The following is a 27,162-nucleotide window of genomic DNA, read 5'->3' as shown; positions in this document are numbered from 1 at the left end:
GATAGTCCAGTCCCCATGGCAGGTGGCAGCTCTTTCAGAAAACTTGGCTGTTTAGGGGGTAGACAGGGCGCAACTGGAGGGACCAGGAGAGTCAGATACTCTTTGTTGTTTGGGAGATAAAATCTGGAGGCTGTCCTGAGTGCTGATGCTTGTTGAGCACTAGAGGGAGGGACTGAGAAGGGGTATTTTGATTCAGTGGAAGGAGGAGGCATGGGGGGCGGGGGGAGGCATGGGGGGCGGGGGGTGTCGGTAGGTAGCAGAGTTTCTGAGAAACTTTGGAGGGGTGGAGGGATTGGCTTTGGAAAGAAAAGGAAACAAAGGCCTATATATTTTCTGTGAAGTATGAGGCTTTTGAGAATGAGGGGGAAATTTTGAGAAGAATAGAGAAAGCTTGTGAATAGGCATTTAAAGAAACAAAGAGCAGCACCTGGGTGGCTCAGTGAATTGAGCATCTGATTTTAGTTCACATCAGGATCTCACGGTTCATGGGTTTGAGCACCACATCAGGCTTGCTGCTGTCATTGCAGAGCCAGCTATGGATCCTCTGCCCACCTCGATCTGCCCTCCTCTGCATGCGTGCACACGCACGTGCGTGTGTGCTGTCTCTCTCAAAAATGAATAAACGGTAAAAAAAAGAGATAACGAACCATTTCACTAGAACAACATAGTAAGATTGCTGCGTAATTATTGGTTCTGAACTTAAAGTGATAGCATAGAATTCTGCTTGGTTTTGTGACCATCCCACACCTTCCAGCTACTCAGATTTCTTGCTACAATAGTATGCGGTAGGCGAGTGGTTGAGTTCAAAGTTTTGATCTTGAGGTCATCGATTCCTCCTCCTAGCTCTGTACCTTGAAGAACAAACACAACCTCCACTGAACAAGGTGCAGCTACACGGTTGATTTTGATTGGACATCCTCATACAGTTAAAGTGACGTGGTAAAGGGATGTCTAGGTAGAGGTTGGTGCAGTTTTCTAGAGATTCTAATTATTTTGGTGTCTTTCTATTTTTGATACTGCTTATGTTTCAGTTATTCAGTTGTAGAAAAATAAAACAAAGCCATTTTTTCCCCTTACAATGGAAAAAAGATGTGAGATTTAAAGTTCACAGCTGGTAAACTAAAAGGATATACATTTTAGATACACAAAAAGTAGGAATTTGTACTCTACGGTTTTATGTTCAAAACCCATATTTGGAAGCACAGTACAATTATACCAGCCCATTATTTTCTACTAATATCTCTTCTTCTTTTCATTTTAGGAAATAGTCTAGTAAGTTTAACCTTTCATTTATTTAGTCTTCATGGATTAATTGAGTACTTCCATTTAGATATGATGAAACTTCGTAGATTTTTAGGTAAGTGACTCTAACCCATTTAACAGGAACAAGATTTGAACCAGAATCTGTTTCAGTTTTGATCAGTTTTATCAGTTAGCTATTGCTCTAAAACAGATTACTCCAAATTTAGTGGCTTGGAATGACACACATTTATTTAGCTCCTAAGTCTGTGGGGCTGCTGAACGCTCCCTGTAGTCCAGCTGAGCTCATTTATGTCCCTGCAGTTGACAGCGGCCATGCCGCTCAGCTCTGCGTGGTCTCCCATTACATTCAAAGGAGGCAGAGGGGTTTGGCACCTTAATAAATTCACATTAAAAACAAAAAAGAAGGAAATATATTTTATGACAAGCCGAGCTTGTTCGGAGAGGGATGGGCAGTCTCCGGGAGAGACTGGCGTCCCTGGAGCCCTGACACTGGCTCTCCGTCCCTTCCACCGCGTGCTGTCGGCCAAGGCAAGTCTGATGCGGGGGCGGGGGGTGACACCTCTCGGCAGGAAGCTTTGAAGGTTCAAAGCCCTGGATGGAGGGCATAGTGAGAACTGGGACACCTCTGCAGTCAGTCTCTTAGGTTGACCACAGCTTTGTCACAAAGATGACACAGTTTCTGTCCTTTCTCAAAACTTTGAAGGCTCAGACTTTAAAAGATTAGGCCTGGCACTTAGGTGTTCTCTTTTTCTGATCCCAGAAATCTCTTCACAGTAACCTGTAAGTATCACTTTTACTATGTTTAAATGTGCAGGGTGATACTTGTTTAAGACCACTCTGCTAAGAAAAAAGTTGAAGTTTTTACCCAGTAAATATGTTAGAAGATAATAAGCATGCGGATCATTTACTTTCTTTTAAAGAAGAGATAGTATTTTCTTTACTCTTACTGAATTACAGTAACTTCATTACCTAGGACTTTTGAGAAACTTTATGCATATTTATTTCTAATCTGTATGCCTGTAATACTCCACTAATTGTGTAAATTATAAGACATATATAAAAATAGATATTAACAAGAGGAAGTAAAAGGCTATTTGAAAGGATAGATTAAAATAAATACAGAGTTCTGATGCTCTTTCCTCCTCACCAGTGGGTCATGGTTCACCACCGTGGAACTGGCTCACTTTACTGGTGACCTGTAAAGTACAGTGGTACGCTCCTGGGGCCCGACTGCAGGCTTGATGGCATCAGGGATACCTCCACCCCTGGTCCTAGTCTTTTGTCACGGAGCAGATGGTCTGTGGATTAAGAGGAAGTCCAGCCCTACTTCTGAAAAACCAATTCCAGATCTGAAATGTACCTCACTGATGATGCCCCCATGGCATCATCTTCATATGCCCCAATAACTGTAGTATTTTAGTTTCATAAAGATTTTTGATTACTGATAAATTACTAGAATCTAAAGCAGTAGTTGCCACAATAAGTGTTTGTTGAATGAATTGTAATGTCCTAATGAAACTGAGACACCCTTTTTAAATTACATTTGAAAGAGAGGAGTTTGGCCAATGATAGATTCACATTTTAAAAGAGAAAAAAAGAGGTGCCTGGTGGGTCAGTTAAGAGTCTGACTTTGGCTCAGGTCATGATCTCATGGCTCGTGAGTTTGAACCCCGCATCCGGGCTATCACAGCTCACAGCCTGGAGCCTGTTTCAGATTCTGTGCGTCACCCTCTCTTTTTGCCCCTACCCTGCTAGCACTCTGTCTCTCTCTCAAAAACAAACCTTAAAATTTTTTTCTTAAATAAAAGAAAAAGAAAATATTTATTGTTTTGACATGAATACCTTCTGATAATTTCAAACAAGTTAGCAGTCACAGTGGTGTTGATTCTTTGGGTGTACATGAGTTCTGAGGTGATTGTCAACCCTCCGAATCTGACAATTAGCTGGTAGACACATGAAAGTTGTCAGTGGAAAACTCATAATTATCACAATTCTTGTACTTTGCACAAGCCTCCCACATACAATTAAATTTGAGCTCTTTTTTCTTTGGTGCAGTCATGATTCAAGAAGATTACCACAGTCAAAACCCTTACCACAACGCGGTCCACGCCGCAGATGTTACTCAGGCCATGCACTGTTACTTAAAAGAACCTAAGGTAAGAGGCTGACATTTACAGAGGGTGAGAATCCTAAGAAAATTCCTTTGACTTACTTTCAAACACTTTTCCTTAAATGAGTGATTTGACTCAAAATCAGAGGCTTCATGCATGAAAATGAGATCTGGCTGGGTCAAATTTCCTGTCATGGTTATATTTGTATGTGCAGCAGCTGGAGAACTGGAAGGTTGTTGAGAGAGAGCAGCTGGGGAAGTCCAGGCGAGGTCTGGATCCAGTGAAACCCCCCAACTCTGTGTTAAGTCTCTGGCATTTACACCAGGCTCCTTGTGAGCTCCGCGAGGGCTGGACGGCATTAGTCCAGTTCCGTGACTGAATGGGGAGCTCCAGAAGGAAAGCAGGGGACCTCAGGACGCCTGTCAGGAGCTGTTTCACTCTGGGGCGCCGTGAAAGAGCCTGCTGGCCCAAGCTAGGCGAGGAGCCTTGGGGAGGGAGAGAGGTGGCTGGTCTTTAAGATCTCTTGGGAGTGCCTAGGCTATGGTGTCGGCACGCCTTTGGGGGAGTGAAATGGGGAGAAGAGTCCATGCAGACTGTGTGGGGCAGCTTAATCGAGTGGAGTCCCGTGAAGGCAAGAACGTAGACAAGCGGCAGGTTTGGGAGGGAAGGCTGGTAGATGGTGAGTTCCACTTGGATATGTAGGATTAACTGTATTTGTATGGTATCCAAATGGACATGTTGGATAGAGAGTTGGATAAAAAGAGTCTGGCTAGAGAAGATCTCTTGGAGATCTGGACGCGGGAATCACCACTGTAGATGATAATGGAAAGCTGTGTCTGCCCACAGAGATCTCCTACCCCTGAGGGTCCTGAAATGACACTTGCTCACCCTCAGCCCTGTTTCTAAACTCTTCCCCCGCTGGGCTCTGAGTTCCAGCTGCACGCTCGAAGGGAAAGCAGGCTGACTAACCCAGTTTGTGCTAGTTACGTCAGTTCTGAGAATACAGGCGTGTGGTTGCCAGTTTTCTCATTTTTCAAGAAATTGTGGAATCTGTGAAAATATCCCAGTTTTTAAAGTATGTACATCATGGCTTTGTTTAAAAAACAACTTCATTGTGCTATCACTCACATGCCACATTTTATGGGTGCAGTTTTGACAAATGTATATTCCGAGGTGCCCCAGTTTTCTAATTGAGCTTTACAGAATACTCTGGGCCATGTCTAAGCCTCTGTTGAGAGTTTTGGGAGAAGTTGATCATCACCATACAGCCAGGTAGCTAGAATGATGAAGGGAGGTGTCATGTTCTGTGAGACCCAGATGCCACCTAACCTGATGGACAGGGCTGTGAGGCAGCTGGCCTCCCGCTTCCACTGGCCACACCCAGCCAGGAGCCCAGGGTGCGGAAGGAGGGGGGATGCAGGCGCTGGGCGAGGTGAGAGTGGGAATGGGCGGTAAGAACGAATGAAAATGCTGCCTCACCCCATGCAGCTCTGGCAGCACTCATTTTAAACTTTTTTTTTTTTGCCTATGTAGCTCTGATAATTCTCATTTTAAATACTTTTTGCCCTATGCAGCTTTGATTACAGTTATTTGAAATACTTCGGGGAACCTGGGAGGCTCAATCAAGTGTCTGACTCTTGATTCCAGCTCAAGGTCATGAACTTACGCGATTCTGTGCTGTTAGCACAGAACCTGCTTGGGATTCCCTTCCTCTCTCTGTCTCTTCTCCACTTGTGAGTGTGTGCACATGCACTCTCCCTCCCCTCCGTCTCCCGTCCCTTTTCTCCTTCCCCCTTCCCCCTTCTCCTTCCCCCTCTGCCTCTCTCTCTCCCTCTCTCAAATATTTTTAAAAAGTACTTTTCATGGTTAACGTACTTAGTGAATTTAGTCAAAGCTTCAGTGAAGGATAGATAAAATCCCTCAGCCCTGAAATGCAGAAATTCCCTTCTCCTTTATTGTAGTTTACATTTTAAAATAGAATCACTCAGTTTTAAAAGTGCATTCTAAAAAAAGCCTTAGGATTGTATCTCTTACTTCCTGGGCTTTCACCTGGCTTCACACTTCAAGTATTTTCATTCAGTACATTTTCCTGGTGTTAGGGATGCTGGGGTAAACAGGGCAGGAGAGGTCCCAGTGGGGGAAGGAGTCATTAAACAAATAAATAGAGTGTTGACATATATTGTAGTAATTAACTGCTGTGGAGAAACCTGAATCAGGAATATGCTGGAGAGTGACCAGAGGATGGCAACCATTTACAGCTGTAGATAAAGTGGTCAGAAACCACTTAGACTGAAAGGAAATATTTGAGAAGGAGTTACTCGTAGAAAAATGCAGGTGCAGAGGGAATCAAATAGAAAGGCTTAAATATAGTATTTAGCAAGAAACCTGCTTTCGGGGCACCTGGGTGGCTCAGTCCGTTAGGTGTCTGACTTCAGCTTAGGTCATGATCTCATAGTTTGTGAGTTTGAGCCCCGCATTGCACTCTGTGCTGACAGCTTGGAGTCTTTTTTTTTTTTTTTTTAATTTTTTTTCTGTTTTTTTTTAAATTTCTTTTTGAGAGACAGAGAGAGACAGCTCAAGGAGGGGATGGTCAGAGAGAGAGAGGGAGACACAAGATCTGAAGCAGGCTCCAGGCTCTGAGCTAGCTGTCAGCACAGAGCCCGACGCGGGGCTCGAACCCACAAACTGAGATCATGACCTGAGCTGAAGTCGGACGCTTAACCGACTGAGCCACCCAGGCGCCCCACAGCTTGGAGTCTTAAGCCTGCCTCAGTTCTGTGTCTCCTCTCTCTCTGCCCCTGCCCCACTCATGCTCTGTCTCTCAAAAATGAATAAACCTTAAAAAAAAAAAAGAAACAGAAAAACCTGCTTTCAGTTTTTATGTGTGATTTCTGTGTAAGAGCTAATTCCTGGACTCTTAAGTACAAAAAGAAATACTCAAAGCCCCCAGAATTGCTAGAAAGTTAAGGCAAAGTTCCTTCTTTCTGTACTTGACATCACCTCTAACTTTAATGTTTACTTTTTGTGTTCTCGTACCTGAGCCTATGTAGATTATAGTTCTGTCCCAGTTGAGCCTATTAGCACTTAATAGAAGTAATAAAAACAGTGAAGTTTTTTGTTAAACACGGAAAACTCACCCTTACTAGTTTTTGACGTGAAAAAGGACCCTGATGATAGCTTTGCACACGTCTCCGTGAAAGGATTTGCAGCAGCTTCTTCACACAGCGCGTAGCAACGGTCCAGCATTACCAGATACAGTCATAGGAATGGCAGTAACATTTGCCTTGTTTTCAGTCGCTTTAAAAATCGTCTTAATGTCCTTGACTCCTTTGTCTTTATCATGCAGGTGATCATTAATTTTTTTTTTTACCATTGATAGTTTATTTATCATTGACAGTTTCAGTCAGGTAATTAAGTTACTTGTTGTGATTATTTTATTGCATCAACTAAGATCTGCAATGATTATTGAGAGTAACATTATAATTGTTAGCTTACATGGTCACTTTCTGAGGTGTCTGTATTGTGAATGCTGTTCTGAATATACCCATCTGTTGGGAGAGGGTTTTCTTAGAGTGGTTATAGACTGCCCCAGGGTTACTCAGTAGCTTCCTTAAACATTAAAGACCTCAGAAACAATGTTACATTTCGGATTTTTAATTGAAGTCCAGTAACCAGTTTGTTTTTGAATAAGCATCCTCAGTCATGGGTCTTCTGTAATTATACACTTAAAACTCTGATATGAGGGTAGATCTCGGGGCGCATGGGGGGCTCAGTCGGTTTAAGCTGCTGACTTCGGCTCAAGTCATGATCTCGTGGTTCGTGAGTTCGAGCCCCACATCAGCTAAAGTAGAAATCATCTTTTTGAGTCATCGTTTAAGTAAGCCTGTCTAAAATGAATACAGTGTAAGGACAAGCTCTATAAACTCTGTGGATCGGAACACGCATCGTATTCTACCTCTCCCTGGTGTCATGATGAGGACAGCACCTAGCGGGTGCTCAGTGCCCCTGATGAGCAGTCTGAAAACCACAAAGGGGGAGGAGACCTGACACTACTATTTGGGATGAATTCAAAACTACTGTGATGGTGGGGCACCTGGGTGGCTCAGTTGGTTAAGCAGCTGACTTTGGCTCAGGTCATGATCTTGCGGTATGTGAGTTCGAGCCCCGTGTCAGACTCTTGTGCTGACAGCTCAGAGCCTAGAGCCTACTTCAGATTCTGTGTCTCCCTCTCTCTCTGCCCCCCACCCCCGCTCTTTCTCTCTCTGTTTTTCAAAAATAAGTGTTTAAAAAATTTTAAAAAAACCTACTGTGAAGGTACAGTTTATTTCAGATGTATCTGTAATTAATTCTCCTGTCCCACTTCAGCTTGCCAGCTCTGTAACCCCTTGGGATGTCTTGCTGAGCTTAATTGCGGCTGCCACTCATGATCTGGACCATCCAGGTGTTAATCAGCCTTTCCTTATTAAAACTAACCATTATCTGGCAACTTTATACAAGGTCAGTGCAGTTTCATCATGCAATTTAATATTCTTGCATTCTGGGAAATGTTTTAATGGAGTCAAAAGTAGTAAACAGATTGTCCATGAATTTTAACCAGATTAATATTACCTACAGATGATTCTTTCTGTTCAGAAAGAGACTTGCCATTAAATAACTCCAATATGCCCCTTTCTGTAGAATACCTCAGTACTGGAAAATCACCACTGGAGATCTGCAGTGGGATTATTGAGAGAATCTGGCTTATTCTCACATATGCCACCAGAAAGCAGGTAGGTTGGATTAAGACACATTTAATTGGTTATAAACTATGGAAATTAAGTTGGCAAAACAATTTTATAAAGGTATAAAAATTATTCAGGTGTTCCACAGTTTTCAGTTTTTGTTTAATGGCTAGATTATTTTATCTTACAAATTTATATCAAAATTCCAGTAATTTAAGCCTTCCTGCAGTGTAGACAGTAGTGTTTTTAGTGAATTTTTATGGGCCGCTCTGTAGATTTGAGGATTATAACATTCACTCCAAATACACAGTGCCTCATTGTTCACTGCACACTTATGTAACTAGTGATACATATTTCCATTTTCTGCTCATTTGAATAAAACTTTATGTTCTAGATATAAAGAAATTAGTCATTCTTTATAATAAGTACAGTCATTAAAAGTTTCAGGAAGTTTTCAAAACTTTTAAGAAGTACAAAGAATGCTTTATACCTCAGTAGCATAGCTCTGGAGCCACTTCTGGAGCTATAGGATAAAAAATGATGGAAAGAACCAGAAATACTAAGTTTTTTAAAGAAAAGACCATTCAGTGTTAAGCAGGCCATATGAAAGCCTAATAAGCATCAGTGCAAATGAGCCGGACATAATGGTGACTAACAAAATCTCTTCTCATTGATCCACAAACAAAAGCTTTTAATAATGCCTCACTGAGAGAAGATGCTCTTACGAAAACCATGTAAGTGGATATAAACTATCTAATTCTAGGAACAAGGTCAGGCATAAAAATATGTTTAGATACTAAAATTTAAGTTACTATCATTATTCTTTCCTTTTTCCCTGTCATGACTTAAAACAACTTTATTTTAAAAACTTAAGTATTTTGTGTAATGACCATAAGAAAACAGCTGGACTTTATTTTTTATTTTTTTAAATCTTTATTCATGGATACCATTTGGAGTTATGACAATACTTCTGGTAAGTAAAATTGTTTCTTGCTGTAGTACAAATAGAAGAATTGCTTAAACCATAGTTTTTGTATGTATAAGTTATCTTTTTCTTGATTAAAGCAGATTAAAATGTTTGCTTTCTTTTTTCGTCATGTTTTACATTTGATGATTAAACCTGATAAAACCTGAAAATAAGGAAAAACACTACATAATAGCATTCTTTTATGTCTCCTTTATTTAGATTTTTAAAATTTCGTAGCCAATATTGTGAGCCTTTTAATCTGTTGACAGCTCTTCACTGATACTTAGATAATGTTTGCTTTAGCCCATTGAGGGGAAAAAAGGCAGGGATTTTTTTTTAAGTTTATTTCTCTTGTTACTTGACTTGAGACAGTTTTATTTATTTTTTTACTTGAGACAGTTTTAAAAATGATATAAAGTATTTGCATTAACATGTTACCTTTTGCTTTCCAGAAAAGTTGGATATTCATATAGATAATTGATTCTAGAATTTGGTCCTTAAAATACAGTCGCATCTAAACTTTATCAGATTGTTTGGTGGGATGTCAGCAGCATATAATCAGGGTCTTAGTCAAACTGTCCACCAGACGCCGTTGTTGAATGGGCTCTTATTTCTCCATTGGAGCCGATCTTCTGATGTCCAGAAGATCGCCCAAAAACGAAACCAAAGCTGTTTCCCCCTCAGCACATCCCAGTCAAAAATTTTATAAAATAACATACCAGGCTCAAATGGATTCTTTTTAGGCAAATAATTTCTCCTTGACTGGCAAAATGCATTCTTTTTGGAATGTATGCATATTTGTACTTTCTTACAAACTCCTTTGGTTTTAGTTTTGATGATTTTAGTAGTTTTTTTTAATGCATTCTTTAAAATTCATTGTTTTGAGATAGGTTAAAAGTTGAATGGCAGAGTATTAAGTTTAAGAAAAAAAATCAAGAAGTAACTATTTGATTGAAAGTCTTGTATTTTCTTTTTATATTTCTCTAATTCCAGGCAACAAATGGAGACTCAGATAGGTGCTTTGATACTAGCCACAGACATCAGTCGCCAAAATGAGTATCTGTCATTGTTCAGGTCCCATTTGGACAGAGGTGACTTACGTCTTGAAGATACCAGGCATAGGCATTTGGTTTTACAGGTAAAATGGGGTTGGGAAAGATTCTTGTTCTATGGTAAATCACATGACTATTACAAAAAAAAATGAAGTAGTCTAGTGTAGCTTTCAGAGTGGTTAAATTTTGAGGGAAAGCCAGGGGATTTCTTTCCATTAGTAAAACACTTTACAGAAGGTGAATCTTCTCTTTAGGAAAGCACCATTGTTTTTGTAGTTTCCATACTCGAGATTTCTAATGAAAACCATTTTTGTGACCAACAAACAACATTTTATTTTATTTTATTATTTTTTAATGATTTTTTTTAACTTTTACTTAAATTCTACTTAACATACAGCGCAATATTGGTTTCAGGAGTAGAGTTCAGTGACTTATCACATACAGCACCCAGTGCTCATCACCCATCGGGCCCATCCCCCACCCACCTCTCTCCATCAACCCTCACTTCTCCTTTGTTGAGAGTCTCATGATGGGGTGCCTGGGTGGCTCAGTAGGTTAAGCATCCGACTCCGGCGCAGGTCACGATCTCACGGTTTGTGGGTTTGAGCCCCACGTCGGGCTCTGTGCTGACAGCTCAGAACCTGGAGCCTGCTTCAGACTCTGTCTCCCTCTCTCTCTGCCCCTCCCCTGCTCATGCACATTCGCTCTCTCAAAAAATGAATAAACATTAAAAAAATTTTTTAAAGAATCTCCGTTCCTCCCCCCTTCCCATACGTTGATCTCCTCCATTTCTTAAATCCCACATATGAGGGAAATTGTAGGGTGTTATGTCTTAGCATAATACACTCTAGCCCTGTCCTCGTCATTGCAAATGGCAAGGTTTCATTCCTTTTCCTTCATACATACACACATGCATGCGCGCACGCACACACACCGTATCTTCTTTATCCATTATCAGTCGACGGACACTGGGGTTTTCTCCATAGTTTGGCTGTTGATAATGCTGCTGTAAACATCAGGGTGCGTTTACCCCTTTGAATCTCTATTTTTGTATCCTTTGGGTAAATACCTAGTAGTGCAAGTGCTGGATCATAGGGTAGTTCTAATTTTTTTAACTATTTGAGGCACCTCCATACTGTTTCACAGAATGGCTGCAGCAGTTTGCATTCCCACCAGCAGTGCAAGCGGGTTCCCTTTTCTCTGCGTTGTCACCAACACCTGTTGTTTCTTGTGTTGTTTATTTTAGCCATTCTGACAGGTCAGGTGGTATCTCAGTGTGGTTTTGATTTGTGTTTCCCTGATGATGAGGGATGTTGAGCATCTTTTAGCCAAGTATTTTATTTTAAGAAATTAGTTCTTGGATGTAAAAATGAGTGAGAATAGGATTGAAATTAGTTCTTGGATGTAAAAATGAGTGAGAATAGGATTGTCGTATCCTGCGCTCAGGGTCGCGTTCCTTCACTGAGCCCCGCGTTGAGGCGCCAATTGTCGTAACCCGCGGGCCAGGCGATCGGGTCCTTCTCCTGAGGGAGGGAGAGAAACAGGGGGCAGGAGAGGGAGACGCAGAGAGTAAAGACAGCACTCACGGTTCTCCGATCAGGAGAAAGAGAGAGAGCTTTATTCAGAAAACTGTCTTTTATAAAGGTGGGAAAACAAAGCAGCTGACCAAGGTCAGTTACCAGGTAAACAGAGTCAAATGAATATCAGAAGAAACGCCCAGATTTGCCTCAGCAATGCTGGGAAGGGGGGAGTTAGCACTGAATAATCCAAAATATGGTTTTGATCTTTTGTGCACCTTGGCCACTCCAGTCTGGCCCAGCATGACAGACACCAAAGTTATTTTGACCAGGAAATGGCAGTCTCCAGCCTGTAGATGCAAATCTTGTTTGCTGGTTCACTCTCCGGAGAGTGATAATCCTTGCCTGAGGCAGACAGAAAACTTGGCGGCCCCCGACATAGGATGATTTGTTTGTAGCTTTGTGTTTAGTCCAGTTCTGCAGACATGACTGATAGACATAATAGCATCATAAAATTAATACAAAAGACAAGAAATTTTCTGTTGCAGTATTTTTTTTTATTAAGGTGTCCTTTTCCCCACTATTGGAGTATATATAAGCTTAGTACAATTGAAATTTTACTTTTTTCTTAAAAGAATTTTAATATTTTGCTTGCCAGATGGCTTTGAAATGTGCTGATATTTGTAACCCATGTCGGACCTGGGAATTAAGCAAGCAGTGGAGTGAAAAAGTAACAGAGGAATTCTTCCATCAAGGCAAGTTACAGTTTTGAGTGATGAGTAGTCTGTTCAGTTCATCTTTTAACATCATATGAATAAACTAACGCAGACATTTACAGCAGTCAAGCAAGAGATGCTTGCTAGTTTTTGTGACCGCTCTTACTAGATGTACAAATTGATCATATTTTGGAAATTGGCAGTTCTCTTTTGAAATGACGAGATGTGAATATTTGTGCTTACAAATAGACATACGTCAGGTTGGAAATTTTGCTGTACAGAAAGATTTCCCTGGCCTTCCTTGTCCCTTATGGAGGGCATGGCCCTGTGAACATGCAAGTTATTTTTAGTGATTTAAAGCCATGAACTAAGGATTTTCATTTCATGAACCTTCCTTTTAGGATTTTAAGTTAAAATGCTGACAGAATTATAGTCTCGGGGTAACGCTGAGTAAAATTTTTCATCTCCTCCATTTAAAATAGGATATCAGCTTGGCAGCCTTTTCTATGTGTGAATAACTTAAAAATTTTAAAAAGAACTAATTTAGAAGCCATCCTCTCTTGAGGATTACGTATGTCATGTTTTTCCTAAAGGATGTACAGGTGACCTGAAGACTGTATGTGCTTAAGCAATAGTTATGTTCCACATGAATAATTCTGTCTTGTTTCTGTAATTTTAGGAGACATAGAGAAGAAGTATCACTTGGGTGTGAGTCCGCTCTGTGATCGTCAGACTGAGTCTGTAGCCAACATCCAGATTGGTAACTATATGCACTCCCAGCTGGTTAGAAAAACGCCGGTGTTAATTTTGCCAAGAAGAGATCTACACTTGAAATATAAATTGTTAAAATTGTGCTCATTTCAATTTTTTAATTTAAGACATTTTACTAATTTTTCCTGTTTTGGGCTCTATAATGTACCCAAATATAATTTGATCTTAGGTTATACAAACCATAATTTTTGCAAAGCAGGTAGCAGTGACTTTGTTCTATAACTGACCGAATGCATGGTGTGCCATGTGGAAGCTTCTTTTGCCTAATTCTGGGGTTGCCGTTCTAAAATGAGGAGGACGATCACTGAGCACGATTATAATGTGAAGTCTGTTTTGTGCTGGGGCTTCCTTTCCTCTGTCCCGGCCTGTGGACTAATTCCTCAGCATCTTATGCAGGCCTCTTGTCAGCTTCGCTCAAACTGTAACTTCCCCTCACATGCCCGCAGCCCCCGGGACCCCGCAGCACTCCCCGAACCCGTGGCCCCCTTACCCTTTCCACCTCGCCACTCCTCCCCGCCTGCCTGACGGCCTGACTCCCCCAGATGCCGCCTCTCACCCTCTCCGGGCAGAGTCGGCCGCTCCTTTCCCAGGCCTCCAGAGCACCTGGCATATGGCTCCCCCGGCTCCCAGGCCCTCGCCTGCGGTGATGTATTCCTGAGGCCTCGCACTGCACCCAGTAGCAGGAGGCACTTGAGAACTATTAACTGAGACGGAACTGTCACAGCACAGGGAAATGTGCTGATTAAAACAGGGCAGCGCGTTGCAGGAGAGCATAGGAGGTTTTGAACATAAAGTAGGAGGCCAGTGTGGGGGAGGGGAAGTCAGCGAGGGATTGCAGAGTGGATGTGCTTTTGGTAGCTGGTGTTGAGTAGGGTCTTTGAGGATTAGGTTGAACATAAAGAAATGTGTACCCAAACTTCAGAAAGATTAAAAGTTTCTAGAAATCCAGAAGATAGCATACTTCTATGGCAGAGAGCTTTGAAAAGAGGCTTGTAGGGTCAGAAACTCAGAAATCTAATTCTTATATAGTAATTCAAGGGATCATTGTGTGGAAGGCAGCGGGCAGCAACTGACTTGGCTGCAGAGGAGCGGATAGGGAAGATGAGAGCCTGGCCCAGAGAGTGTGGCACAGACCTGCCGGGGGGCGGGGCGGGGCAGCCGCTGGGAAGCCGGAGAAAGTTTGCAGGGGGTAGTGCTTTCTTTGGAGGGGATTAGAAGACACTTAAGAAGCAGATCTGCCGTACCCGGAACCTCAAGTACATAAACCTTCAAATGCAGAAGAGTAGGTGAAATATGGGCAAAGGGAATTGAATTGAAGATAAGTGAATGGGTAGAAAAGTCACTGAGGCTACTTTTAAGTTCTTTTGCTGGAGTCAGTGACTCCCTAGATTAATGAGGGAACTTACAGTGAGGTTTTTAAAAATTACAGTTTTTAAAAGGGAAAGGAAGCTAGACCCCGTAATGTCTTCACTTCGGTCTACGGATCTTGTCAGTGTCGGATGCTTCTAGGTCGGGTTGTCTACGGGACAAGCATAAGGGAAAGGATGGTAAGAGGTGACATCTGCCAACTCCTCACAGCAGCCCTAGGAGAAGTGGGCTGAAGGAGCCTCTCTTTCAGTTACAAATTATAGTTACAAATTATCAGAATAGATACTGTGCTAAACAGCGGTTACTCAGAGCCAGCTTAGGGTCAGTAAGGAGAAGTCATGTTTAATGCAGTGTCCTTCTTCAATAGAAATAATGATTTTGTTAAATAAGAAAAGATCATGTGCTGGGAAAGGACACTTGACAGGGTGTCCTGTGGTATCTGTGGAGGTAAGAGAGAGGCACATGGGCTCGTACAATAAATAAGTGGATTCCCAAGCAGCTGATGGGTAGAGCCCCGCCCTCCAAGAGGATGCTGTGTGGCCGTCTCTGTCCATGACCCCGGCCCATTCATTTTTTTATCAGGTATTTAAGACCTAAAAGAATGAGGTTAACCTAGAGCCACAAGTAATACTAATTGGTTGGATGTTACAGGCAAGATCCAAAAGCTGTCAACCAGTTGGAATAATGAGTGAATCAAGTAAGATGAAACTCATGGAAAAGCATGATAGTAAGGTTCTGCATTTGGGCATAAAAATCCAGCAGCTCACTTACCTGTGGCACCTAGGAGGGACAGGGCCCAGAGTGACTGGTTCAGCCTGACACTGTGGTGTGAGGACGGCCAGCAAAATGCTGCCGTGTGCTTTGACCGCAGAGATGCCATGTTCCTGTCTTTGTTACGTCTTTCTCCTCACCAGAACATAACTCCTTGAGGGCACATCTTGTCTGTCCGTCCACTGCTGCATTCCTGCCCCCCCCAGCCCCCCGCCAACAGTGCCTGGCACAGACAGCAGTGCTCTGTGAGCACGTGTGGACGGGATGGAAGAAATGAAAGGCCTTATTTCCAGTATTATCTACTATTTCAGATACCACAATTTGTACACTTTTCTAATTAAAAGTAGTGGGTGCTAATTGCTTTAACTCCAGAATTTTTTGTTGCCTAAATGAAGCCCGTGTGGCCCGTGGTACACATGGTCTTTTGCTGAAAAGAAAAAGTTTTCGATGAAGAAAATTTAAAACTGTTACAGAGCGGTGATAGAGTTTGCACGTCCATGCTCCCCCTCCGTACCGGATCGGAAGCGGAGGGGATAATGCTGTTTCCCCAGGCTGTGTGACCGAACCGATGAGGGAGTTTCCAGGAGCGGGAGATGCACTGTAGCGTGAAATCGGCGTAGGGACGTGCGCGTGCTGTGCACCCGGGGGTCTAGAGCCGGCCTGGCCCCTCCTCCCTTCCTGACCGCGAATTGAGGGATCCGTTATAGGAGCTGTTTCTGGAGCGGGGCCTGGGCACTCTGGTGTCGCCTCAGACGCTCCGTTCTTTCCAGGCTCACGATTTAAAAACTCATGAGTTTTGGTTCTGTATGTTCTGACTTAAATAAAGTGGCCACGTGTAACCATGACCAGGGGTGGGGACGCCATCCCCGAGGGGACGAAGCCCAGTGGCACATCACCAGCCCCCAGGCCTGGCGGGGGCCCAGGGCTTGCTCACATCGGGTGTGGTGGTGCCGCTGACGGGAGCCGTCAGAAAAGATTTGATGTGTTTGTCAGTTCACCTTCCCTGACAGTTCCAGTGAGCTACTGAGTAGATTCTTCAGAGACGTTAGGTACGTTTACACACACACACACACACACACACACACACACACACACACACACACACACATTCTCTCTCTGTCTCTCTCTCTCTGAAAACGTAGGTAAAATATTGGAATAGGACTTAAGAGAATAAACACCGGATAGCTGTTCTGAAAATAAAGTTTCAGAATACATGTTAACACCTTTTTCTCCTCCTTTCGCAAGGTTTCATGACTTACCTGGTGGAGCCTTTGTTCGCAGAGTGGGCCCGGTTCTCCGACACCAGGCTCTCCCAGACGATGCTCGGGCACATGGGGCTGAACAAAGCCAGCTGGAAGGGGCTGCAGAGGGAGCAGGCCCCCCGCCAGGGCGCGCAGGCCGGGTTCGGGGAGTTGAACTCACAGTTGTCACCTCGGGCAAACCGGCTGTCCTAGCCCCGCCGCGGCGGAGCGGACTGCCTCCGGCGGGTTTTTAGAAATGTGAACCGGGGTCTGGAGGCGGGAGGACTCTTACCCTGGCCGCCAGGGTCGCCGAGGGAACGAGGCCAGTGTTATTTATTCCTAGCGTGCCCTCCGCCGGACCGCGTGACCCACGTTTTAATTATAAGACCTGAACACACAGCAATATGCATTCGGCTTTCGTGTGAAACCTTGAATATGCAAAGCCCAGCGGGAGCGACTCCGAGAGGAGAAACAAAGGAAGGCTGGCGGCATCCACGAAGTTTTCGAAGCGCTTATTCCTCGAACCATGAAACTTGAACTGTATCTTTCAGCAGAAACCTCTTGGAATTTAACCAGTCTGATGCAACATTGTGTATCTGTACCTTCCACTGAGTTCTCTCTGAGAAAAAGGAAATGTGAAGTGCCCAGCTCCGCTGCCTCCTGTAGGACTCGATGTTTACAGATCAACTCTGAAATGCTGGTTCTCAATTGCCTTGGAGCATGATTGTGAAGGAACCACTCAGAATTTTAAAGATCAAACTTAAACTGCAGCTCTTTCCCCCTGGTTTGCCTTTTTCTTCTTTGGATGCCACCAAAGCCTCCCATTTGCTATAGTTTTTTTTGCGCACTGGAAACTGAGCATTTATCATAGAGCACCGCCACGCTTTCCCTCCACGCTGGTTGGCGATGCAATGTTTTTTAACTGTCAGTTTCTAATTTGGGGCGGGAGGGGAAGAACACCAGTGTCCTACCTGTATTATGATTCTGCAGTGAAGACATTGCATGTTGTTTTCACTACTGTACACTTGACCTGCACATGCAAGAAAAAGGTGGAATGTTTAAAACACCATAATCAGCTCAGGGTATTTGCCAGTCTGAAGGAAAGTGGGATGGGGCAGTGTGTCCTCCAGAGCAAGGGTACTAACGCCCCTTTCGCTGCAGTGCGTGAGAGGTATGTTGTGTGTGGATGTGTGGACGTAGGTTTGCGTGCATGTTTGTGCATGTGTGACTGCATGTGTGTATTTATCCGTGTGGGAAAGGATTTGCAATGTAAGCTTTTATTTATTATCTTAGAATGTGACACAGTGCGCAGCCACACGGGGGGGGGGACCTCTAACAGACCGCTCCAGTTGCCTTAAACTATGCACAAAGCTAAGTGACCAAACTTCTTGTTTTGATTTGAAACAAGTGCATTGTTTTCTTGTCCCTCCCTTTAATGAAACGTTACCCTTTGATGGGCCTTTTGATGTGAACAGATGTTTTCTAGGACAAAATCTAAGGACAATTTTAAACTTAAAACATTCCACTTTTGTAATTTGTTTTAAACTGTTTTATGTATAGTAAGCACAACTGTAATCTAGTTTTAAGAGAAACCGGTGCTTTCTTTTAGTTCAATTGTATTTCCCTTGTTACTGTAAAAGACTGTTTATTGATTATGTTTACAGTTCGTTGCAACAGCCATTTCTTGGGAGAAAGCTTGAGTGTAAAGCCATTTGTAAAAGGCTTTGCCATACTCATTTTAATATGTGCCTGTTGCTGTTAACTTTTGATGAATAAAAACCTATCTTTTCACATATTTATCTTTGACATTTACCTTATAACTCAATCTTTTGGAAATCATAATGCTAAATTACTAGGCAATCAAAGGTTTAGCGTCTTGGTTCTAGCATTCACTCATCAGTTATTTAGGCAGAGAAAGGTGCAGGCCAAGCCTTTGGGGTCCTCTTCCATCATCTGCACCCCGCTGTCGTGTGCCCGGAGTTCTCACTGAGACGTGGCACCGGTCAGCCTTGAGCCCGGGCCTCTGGACTCCACAGGCTTTTTTGTTCCCGCAGGTGGGATTGCGTAAGGTACCAGCACTCTTACAAGTTCTGAAGTACTAGTTATAATTGATTTTTTTTTAAGTAAAGTAATAAGAAATGGCCACCTAATTCTGTTTGATTGATATCAACGTAAGAAAGGCACCCCTGGGCCTCCTATGTCTTCCCAAGTCCAATTGATTAGGAAAGATACAGTACAAACTTTAAAATCAAACATATTGTCATTATTTGCATAGAAAAATGATGTCCAATAGAAATATAATGTGAGCCACACATAGGTGAGTTTTCAATTTTCTACTAGCCACATATAAAAACGGAAAAACCAGTGAACCAATTTTATTAACCCTTATTCCAATATATCCAAAATATTGTATCATTTCAATATGTAGTCATTATCTTAGAAAACAATTATTGAAATGTTTTACATTCTTTCCTGGGAGGGGAGGTACAAAGTCTTTGAAATCCGGTGCATATTTTACACTTGCAGCACATCTCCGTTCAGACTAGCCGCAGCTCAAACGCTCAGTAACACCCGCGTGTGGCGGGGGCTACCATCCTGGACAGAGTGGGGTGCAAGTTCCATGGTGGCGGACGGACTACCTGGGGAGGCGCAGTGGCCACTGAAGGTGGCGGCATCCCGGTTGTTTCGATGCGGCTAGTTGTCTGATTAGATCTTTACAGACCTGGTTTGTCAGCAGATGGAGAGCAGAACAATCTCGTAGGAAACTCACATTAATCAAGCTCACAGTAACTGATGTTTAAAAAAATGTTAGTGCTTCAATTTGCAATGAGAAATATAACTACCAATCATTCTCTCCCTTTAGGCGAGTCTTCGGGCGAAGTCCAGTTGCGATCAGCCGGTTGCGCGGTGAGCATGGGTTCCGAGCAAGGGAAGCGAGCTGCCTCCGTCTCCCGTGGGGAGCGAGCTGCTGATGCTCACGCGTGCGGAGCAGGGCGCGCTCCTCCCCTGGACGATTGTGGAGATTCCCTGCCACCGGCTGCTCCTCCGCGTCAGCCCTGCCGGCACCGCCCGCCCCGTCTCCCTGGGGCCTGCCCGGGCTCCGTCTGCCGAGCGTGATTACCTCTCTGCCCCGTTTCGTTTCTTATGGTTTGACAGTCGAACGATTATCCTCTTCTTTCCATTCTTGGGGGAGCCACCTCAGCGTTGCGCCTGTTTCCTGCCTATACGTAGAATAAACCCGTTGACAAATTGTCTTGTTATATAAATGTGGAAGTCACTGTCTGTAGCTCTACTTAAATATAACCGATATCCCTTGAACATTGATTTTCTAGAAAAATTTGAGGAAACAGTTCAATAGTTTAGAAGATTACACTTCAAATAAATGTTATGGAACAGAAAAATTGATGTAAACAGGAGACTTCAAAGAATTGTTGAGCATGTGATAGCCCTTTGGGGCTCTAGACCCAACACTTGAGTAGTAGGGGGCATCTCCTGCCCTGGGGGGTCAAGGTCCTCGGAGAGGGAATTCTGGCCAGCCTTAGCTTAATGAAAACCCAATCTGGCACCTGGCCAATATTTGTATTCTATAAATGTGATGGTTTCTAATGATCCTCTTTGTACAAAAGCAGCAAATATTTTGTCCTTTGCAAACCTGGGGAATATATTTGTACCTGAGGTACAGGTTAGAGGTGCTAGTAATTCTTTGAAGATTCCTATAACGGTTTCTTTTCCAAAACACTTTCTTGACTCTTAAAGCTTTCACTTTTCTTAAGACTAACTTTCACATCAGAGGTTTACAGTGTTTTCGTGTGTGCTTTTTTTAATGTATAAATATTTGGTTTAAATCCTCTCCTGATCAGTGTCTCCTACTTCAGAAAATAAAGTGACTGACAGCTAATATGCATTCACTAATGTTTTTAAATCAATGTGCATACTGGTCACCATGGCATCGGCACACATCTGAAGCCTACTGTGGTACAGTTACGTGCAAGGCTTAGTCTGAGCCACTCCTTGCTCGCTAAGGATCTGCAAACGAGCTGTGTCTTTTGAAGGCCCCCATGGTCTTTTCCTTGGAGCTGAGCTGACGGGGGCACACAGCAGGTTCTTCCAACTCTTTGGCTCTTGTGCTTATTAGCACAGGGCTAGCATCAGTTGGACCGTCAAGAGATGTTTAAACAAACCAATTTGGTATTAATGTACTTCCTCTTTAACCGTCAATTTATAACATTGAGAAATTATTTTTAAACTAGTTCGTCTATGCTGAATCGTGGTCAGCAGCATCTGGGTTCCTGTTGTGTGCAGAGTGTTACACTGGATGTAATAAAGGTATTAAAAATTACAAAACCCTGGTCTCTGTTCTCAAAATGTTTGAGTGAAAAAATGATGTGTGAAAAGTGTTCTATAATATGGCAGGTTTCTATATTTTATGAAATGAGTGCACATTGTTGGGATGTGGTTTCGGAGAACAGTTTGGTTAATGATGAAAATGACACCATCTCTAGGGGCACCCGGGTGGCTCAGGTGCTTAAGTATCCAACTTTGGCTCAGGGCATGATCTCGTGGTTAGTGGGTTCGAGCCCCGCATCGGGCTCTGTGCTGAACGCTTGCTCAGAGCCTGGAGCCTGCTTCGGATTCTGTGTCTCTTTCTTCCCCCTCCCTTGCTTGTGCTCTGTCTCACTCTGTCTCTCAAATAAATGTTAAAAAAAAATGACACCATTTCTAGTAATTCTTGAAAATTTTTTGTTTATATCCATGTCTGATAAAACCGTTTAGCTTTCACATTTCATTCTAAAGTCCAGTCTCCACATCCTCACCAACACTTGTTATCTTTCCTTTTTGATAATAGTCAATCTGATAAGTGTGAATTGATACTGTGGTTTCAAACCACATTTCCCTGATGGATGGTGCTGAGCGTCTGTCCATGTGCCTGTGGGCATCTGTGTGTTTTCTGGGAAGAAACAGCTATTCAAGTCCTCTGCCCATTTTTTAAAATCAGGTGGTTTTCTTGGTTCTTTGTATATTTTGGATATTAACCCCTTATCAAATACATGATTTGCAAATACTGGTTCCCACTCAGCAGGTTGCCTTTTAGCTTTACTGCTGGGTTTCCTTTGCTTTGCAAAACTTTTTAGTCTGACATGACCCCGCTTCTTGTTTTAGTTTTTACTGCCCTTGCCTGAGGAGACTGGTCCAAAAACACATTTCTAAGACCATTGCCTATGGTTTCTTCTGGGAGGTTATTGTTTTAGGTCTGGTAAAGTCTTAATCCATTTTGTATTTATTTTTGTGTATGGTATAAAACAGTCCAGTTTTCCCAACACCATTTATTAAGATATTGTGCATCCTTGGCTCCTTTGTCCTGGATTTATTTTTGGGCTCTTTATTCTGTTCCGTTTATCTATGTTTTTATGCCAATATTGTGTCTTCATAGAGTTTTGTAATAAGGTTTGAAATCAGTGTGATGCCTCCAGCTTTCTTGTGCTTAAGATTGCTTTATGGTTCCACACAAATCTGAGGATGATTTGTTCTAGTTCTCTGACAAATGCTGTTGGCATTTGGATAGGGATTGCTGTGGGTCTGTAGATTGTTTTGGGTAGCACGGGCATTTTAACAATATTAGTTCTTGTAATCCGTAGGCATTGGCATGTGTCATCATCAGTTTCACCAGTATCCATAGTTTCACCAGTTTTCATAGTATAGGATTTTCACCTCTTTAGTTAAATGTAGTCTCAGGTATTTTCTTTGTGATGCAATTATAGATGGGATTATTTTCTTAATTTTTTTTCCTGATAACTCCTTAGGATATAGAACTGCAACTGATTTCTGTATGTTAATTTTCTGTACTGCTTCTCGATTGAATTCATTTAGTTATGATAAATGAATTTTAGTGGAGTCTTTAGGATTTTTTATGTACAATATGTCACTGCAAATAGTGAGTTTTGCTACTGATTTTCCTATTTGGATGCCTTTTCTCTTTCCTGACTGCTATAGCTAGAATTCCCAATACTCTATTGAATAAAAGTGGTGAAAGTGGGCATCACTATCCTGTTCTCGTTCTTAGAGGACCGTTGAGTATAATGTTACCTGTGGGTTTGTCATACATGGCCTTTATTATGTTTAGCTATGTTCCTTCTACGCTCACTTTGCTATCAAATTTTGTCAACTGGTTTTTCTGCATCTGTTGAGATTATCGTACAATTTGTATCATTTTTGAAAAATGTTTGTTTTTGAGAGCACAAGCAGGGGAGGGGCTGAGAGGGGGACAGAGGATCCACAGCAGGCTCCACACTGACAGCAGCAAGCCCAATGTGGGGCTTGAACTTCAGGAACCACGAGATCATGACCTGAGCCCAACTGAGCCACCCAGGGGCCCTCTAATGTGAATGTGGTGTATCCCCTTGATTGATTTGCAACTGTTGAACCATGGTTGCATCCCTGAAAGAAATCCCATTTGATGTGGTATGTGATCTTTTAACATATTACGTTGTTTGCTAATGCTTTGTTGAGGATTTTTGCATTTATGTGTTGAGGATATTGGCCTGTAATTTTCTTTTCTTGTGGTTTGTCTGCTTTTGTCAGCAGGGTAATGCTGGCATCTTTATTTCCTTTCTTCTACTAACTTTAGATTTAAAGCTAGGTTGTTTACTTGATATTTTTCTGGTTTCTTGAGGTAGGCCTATATTGCTATGAACTTCCCTCATAGAACTTTTTGCTACATTACAAGGATTTTGGCAAGTTGTTTTGGTTTTCATTGGTCTCAAGGTATTTTTAATTTCCTCTTTGATTTCTTCATTGGCTTATCATTTGTTTAGTAACATTTTTAAGTCTCCATGTGTTTGTGTTTTCTTCTTGTAGTTGATTTCTAGTTTTATACTGCAGTGGTCAGAAAAGAGTTGTCTGATATGATTTCAGTCTTGAATTTATTGAGAATTGTTTTGTGGCCTAACATGTGATCTGTCCTGGAAAATGTCCTCTGTACACTTGAAAATAAGCTGTATTCCTTATTTGGGAGGCTGGAGTATTTTATATATATCTGTTATTAAGTCCATCAGATCTAGTGTGTCATTCAAGGCCAATGCGATCGGATTTTTTTGTCTGGATGACCTGTTCATTAATGTGAGGTATTAATGTCCCCTACTATTAAAGTATTACTGTCAATTTCTCATTATGTCTGTGTCTGTTAATATTTTGCTTTATATATTTACATGCTACTGTGTTGGCTGCCTAGATATCTAAGATGTTATATCCTCTTCTTGGATCAACCCTTTATCATTAGTAATATGTGTATTGCTACAGCAGCTTTCTTTGTTTCTATTTGTATGGAGTAACTTTTTCATCCCTTCACTTACAGTAGATATGGGTCTTTAGAGATGAAATAATTCTCTTGTAGGCAGCATATATATAAATGGATCTTTCTAAAATTCATTCAGCTACCCCATGTCTTTTGACTAAAGCATTTAGTTCATTTACATGTTTCCCAATCACATGCAACATTTATTAATATAAAATATCTGCTACTATCTTTGTGGGCAGTGGGTCAAATGAAAAAACTGATCACAAGTGAACTTCATTTCAATTGAAAATCTAATGCACTCAGTGGAGGGCTGACACTGTTTTGGAAAATACAATGTGCTTGGGAGGATTCAGCATCTCTGTGCTTTTCATCTTTAAAACTACTTCGTAACAGAATTTAGAAGATTCTGGGATGCGGCTTCTGGTAGCCAAAGGAATGAATATCTCACTCACTTACCTGGTTCAGGTTTTAAGTTCATTTGCATTTAAGGTGGTTTTTGATGAGGACTGCCATTTTGTTCATTGTTTTCTAGTGTTTTTTGTAGTTCTCTGTTCCTTTCTTCTCTTGGTCTCTTCTCTTTTGGTTTGATGATTTTCTATTATGTTTGAATTCCTTTATTTTTTGTGTATCTCATGTAGGTTTTGGTTTCTGGTTACCAGGAGGTTCGTATATATTGACCTATATACGTACTAGTCTATTTTAAGCTAATGATTGATTAAGTTCAAACACATCATAAAAGAACTAATTAAAAAAGTTTTTTTTTAATGTTTTTATTTTTGAGAGACAGTGTGGGTGGGGGAGGGACAGAGAAGGAGACAGAATCTGAAGCGGGCTCCGGGCTGTTAGCACAGAGCCTGACTTGGGGCTCAAACTTGTGAACTGCAAGATCATGACCTGAGCCAAAGTCAGGCACTTAACCAGCTGAGCCCCCCAGGGGCCCCAAAAGCACTAATTTTTATTCCCCGCCCCCCCCACATCTTATGGTTTTGACTCTTACCTGACGTTTTTATGTATCCCTTACACTGTTATCGTTAGGATTTCACTAGTTTTGTCTCCATCCTCATACTGATTTTCTAAGTGTCTGCTTTACTGCCTTCACTATATATTTGCCTCTACCAGTGACATTTTCTTCCTTTCATATTTTTTATTTCTAATTATGGACTTTTCTGTTTAACAAAGACCCTTTAACATTTCTTGTAAGGCTGGTTTGGTGGTGATGAACTTCTTTAGCTTTTACTTGTCTGGGAAACTATCTTTCCTTTAATTGTGAAAGTTACCTTTGCAGGGTAAAGTATCCTCGGTTGTGAGTTTTCCCCCTTTCAGCATTTTAATATTTTTAATTTTTCATTTTTTAGAGAGAGACCGACCGAGCATGAGCAGGGCAGGGTCAGAGAGAGATGGAGACACAGAATCTGAAGCAGGCTCCAGGCTCTGAGCTGTCAGCACAGAGTCTGACGTGGGGCTCAAACCCGTGAACTGTGAGATCATGACCTGAGCTGAAGTCAGCTGCTTAACTGACTGAGCCACTCAGGCGCCCCTTCCTTCTGGCCAGCTAAATTTCTGCTGGAAAATCGACTGATAGTCTTATGGTGGTTTCCTTTGAATGTGGCTGTTTCACCGCCTTTAGTATTTTTCTATTTTAATTATACTACATTGTGGTGTAGCTCTTGTTGCACACTTTTCCTGGGGTCTGTTTCCTCACCCAGATTATTTCCTCAAAGTTTTCTTCCCTTCTCTCTTCTTCTGGGACCCCGACCACGTGCATGTCAGCACGCTTGTTGTCCCAGTGGCTCCTTAATCTGTGCCCACTTTTTAAATTCTTTTTTTGCCCCGTTTGGCTTGGATCCTTGGCTCTACCCTTCTGGATGGATAGCCATTCTTTTGCATCCTCTCATCTGTTAGTTCCCCCTGGTGTACATTTCATTTGTTACATTCTTCAGCTCTGACCAGCTGTTTAATATTCTTTGCTAAAGTTCTCCACTCTTCTCTCTGATGAGCATAGTTATTATTTTGACCTCTTTTATAGGTAGATTATCTCCATTTTTTTTTCTTTTAGCCTATTTCTATAAATTGGGCAGAACGGCTTCCTCTCCCAGTCTCAAAGGAACGAGTGGCCCCGTGTGGGAATGCCCGCGTGGACTGCGCATGCCTGACAGCTTCCGGTGTAAGCTGGAATGGGAGCAGGTGGCGGGCAGGTGTATCCTGTGCACACGACGCCGGCCGCATAGTGTTGTGGGGACCTGAGCTCTGAGGTGGTCCTTGCAGGCTGGCTAGGGTGCCTGTACTTGCTCCAGCCTGCACGGCTACCGAGGGGGAGTGTAAACAGCGCCATCCCCAGGGCCTCCCAGCCTGAGTCCCCCCCCCCCCCACCCTCACCATTTGTGTGACGCTCTGAGCTTAGTAAATGGGTCTCCTTCACTCACAGGCTAGTGGCTGTGTTGTTTTTGTTGGGCCCCAGCATGTAAGTCCGCACCCAGTCCCCTCCAGGACCTGTGCAGTCTGCTGTGCCGGGGGTGGGTTCCTGTCCTTACTGTGTTGGGTCTCTCTCCTCTCGGTCCCGCTGTCCTTGACAGAAGCTGTTCAGTCAGCCCTCAGCTCTTCAAGAGGAACTGCTTTATATGTAGATTCTAGTTCCACGAGCTCCCGACGCTGCCGTCCCGGACTGCCACCCCAAAATTTAAACTTGTATTTGCCAGATTCTAGCCCCCAAAGAAAACTTTTAATTTGGAGACTTTGTCAGAAGAATAGTTTTTTCCAAAATATTTGTTTCTGTAGTTGTTGCCCAGTGTTGTCATCCTCACCAGTGACACAGACTCGGGAATTTAATACACCACGATGACAGGGTTCTTGTACAGGAGGGCCTGGACTGGAGAGACAACAGGAACTAAAGACAGCCCTTGCAGGCAGGTGTCCAGGATGGCATCTAGCAGACCTCAGTCTACTGGACACTACAGTGGCCTCGTGGAAAATGATGTAAGTAGTTAACAATGTATTCAAAATCATTATTTAATCCACAGTAACTTCTGGAGTGGAGAAACGATTCCTGTTTACAAACAGGTAGGGTTTGTATAACCCCCAAGCCTAGAGCTCTGACTCCTACTCAGTACGTGCATGCAGTCCGTGCCTGGACTAGTCAGGTCCTAGGAGACGACACATACCAGTCACTTCCCCTCCGTGCCTCGGCGAGGAAGTGTAAGTATTTTTATCATCTTCACTTCAGCTCTTGTGTTGAGTGGGAGAAACTGAATGAAACAGGTGAATAAGTGACAATAGATTTCCACTCTAAGAATGCAGGAAAAGTATTCTAAAGAAGTTACGCGTGCAAGATTAGAGAATGTGACCCATTAAAATAATAATATACAGGCCCTTC

At 42.6% G+C, this 27,162-nt stretch overlaps 1 protein-coding gene across 5 annotated transcripts in view; it reads left to right on the top strand.

Annotated features, from left to right (window-relative positions):
- The window catches only part of PDE7A (phosphodiesterase 7A), a 114,860-nt gene extending 96,567 nt beyond the window's left edge, over nt 1-18,293 (top strand). For 3 of the 5 annotated variants that reach the window (XM_029923190.1, XM_029923194.1, XM_029923192.1), the window contains 7 exons: nt 1,262-1,357; nt 3,319-3,419; nt 7,740-7,871; nt 8,052-8,143; nt 10,056-10,200; nt 12,290-12,386; nt 13,027-16,496. In XM_029923190.1, the coding sequence (XP_029779050.1) occupies nt 1,262-1,357; nt 3,319-3,419; nt 7,740-7,871; nt 8,052-8,143; nt 10,056-10,200; nt 12,290-12,386; nt 13,027-13,340 (977 nt within the window). In that variant the 3' untranslated portion in view covers nt 13,341-16,496. The other 2 variants (XM_029923191.1, XM_029923193.1) reach the window with 1 other exon arrangement.
- The last annotated feature ends 8,869 nt before the right edge of the window (nt 18,294-27,162 follow it).

Source organism: Suricata suricatta, chromosome 15, assembly GCF_006229205.1.
Source record: "Suricata suricatta isolate VVHF042 chromosome 15, meerkat_22Aug2017_6uvM2_HiC, whole genome shotgun sequence".
NCBI lineage: Eukaryota > Metazoa > Chordata > Mammalia > Carnivora > Herpestidae > Suricata > Suricata suricatta.
The sequence above is the reverse complement of the archived record's forward strand: the minus strand, read 5'-3'. Positions and strand labels throughout refer to the sequence as shown.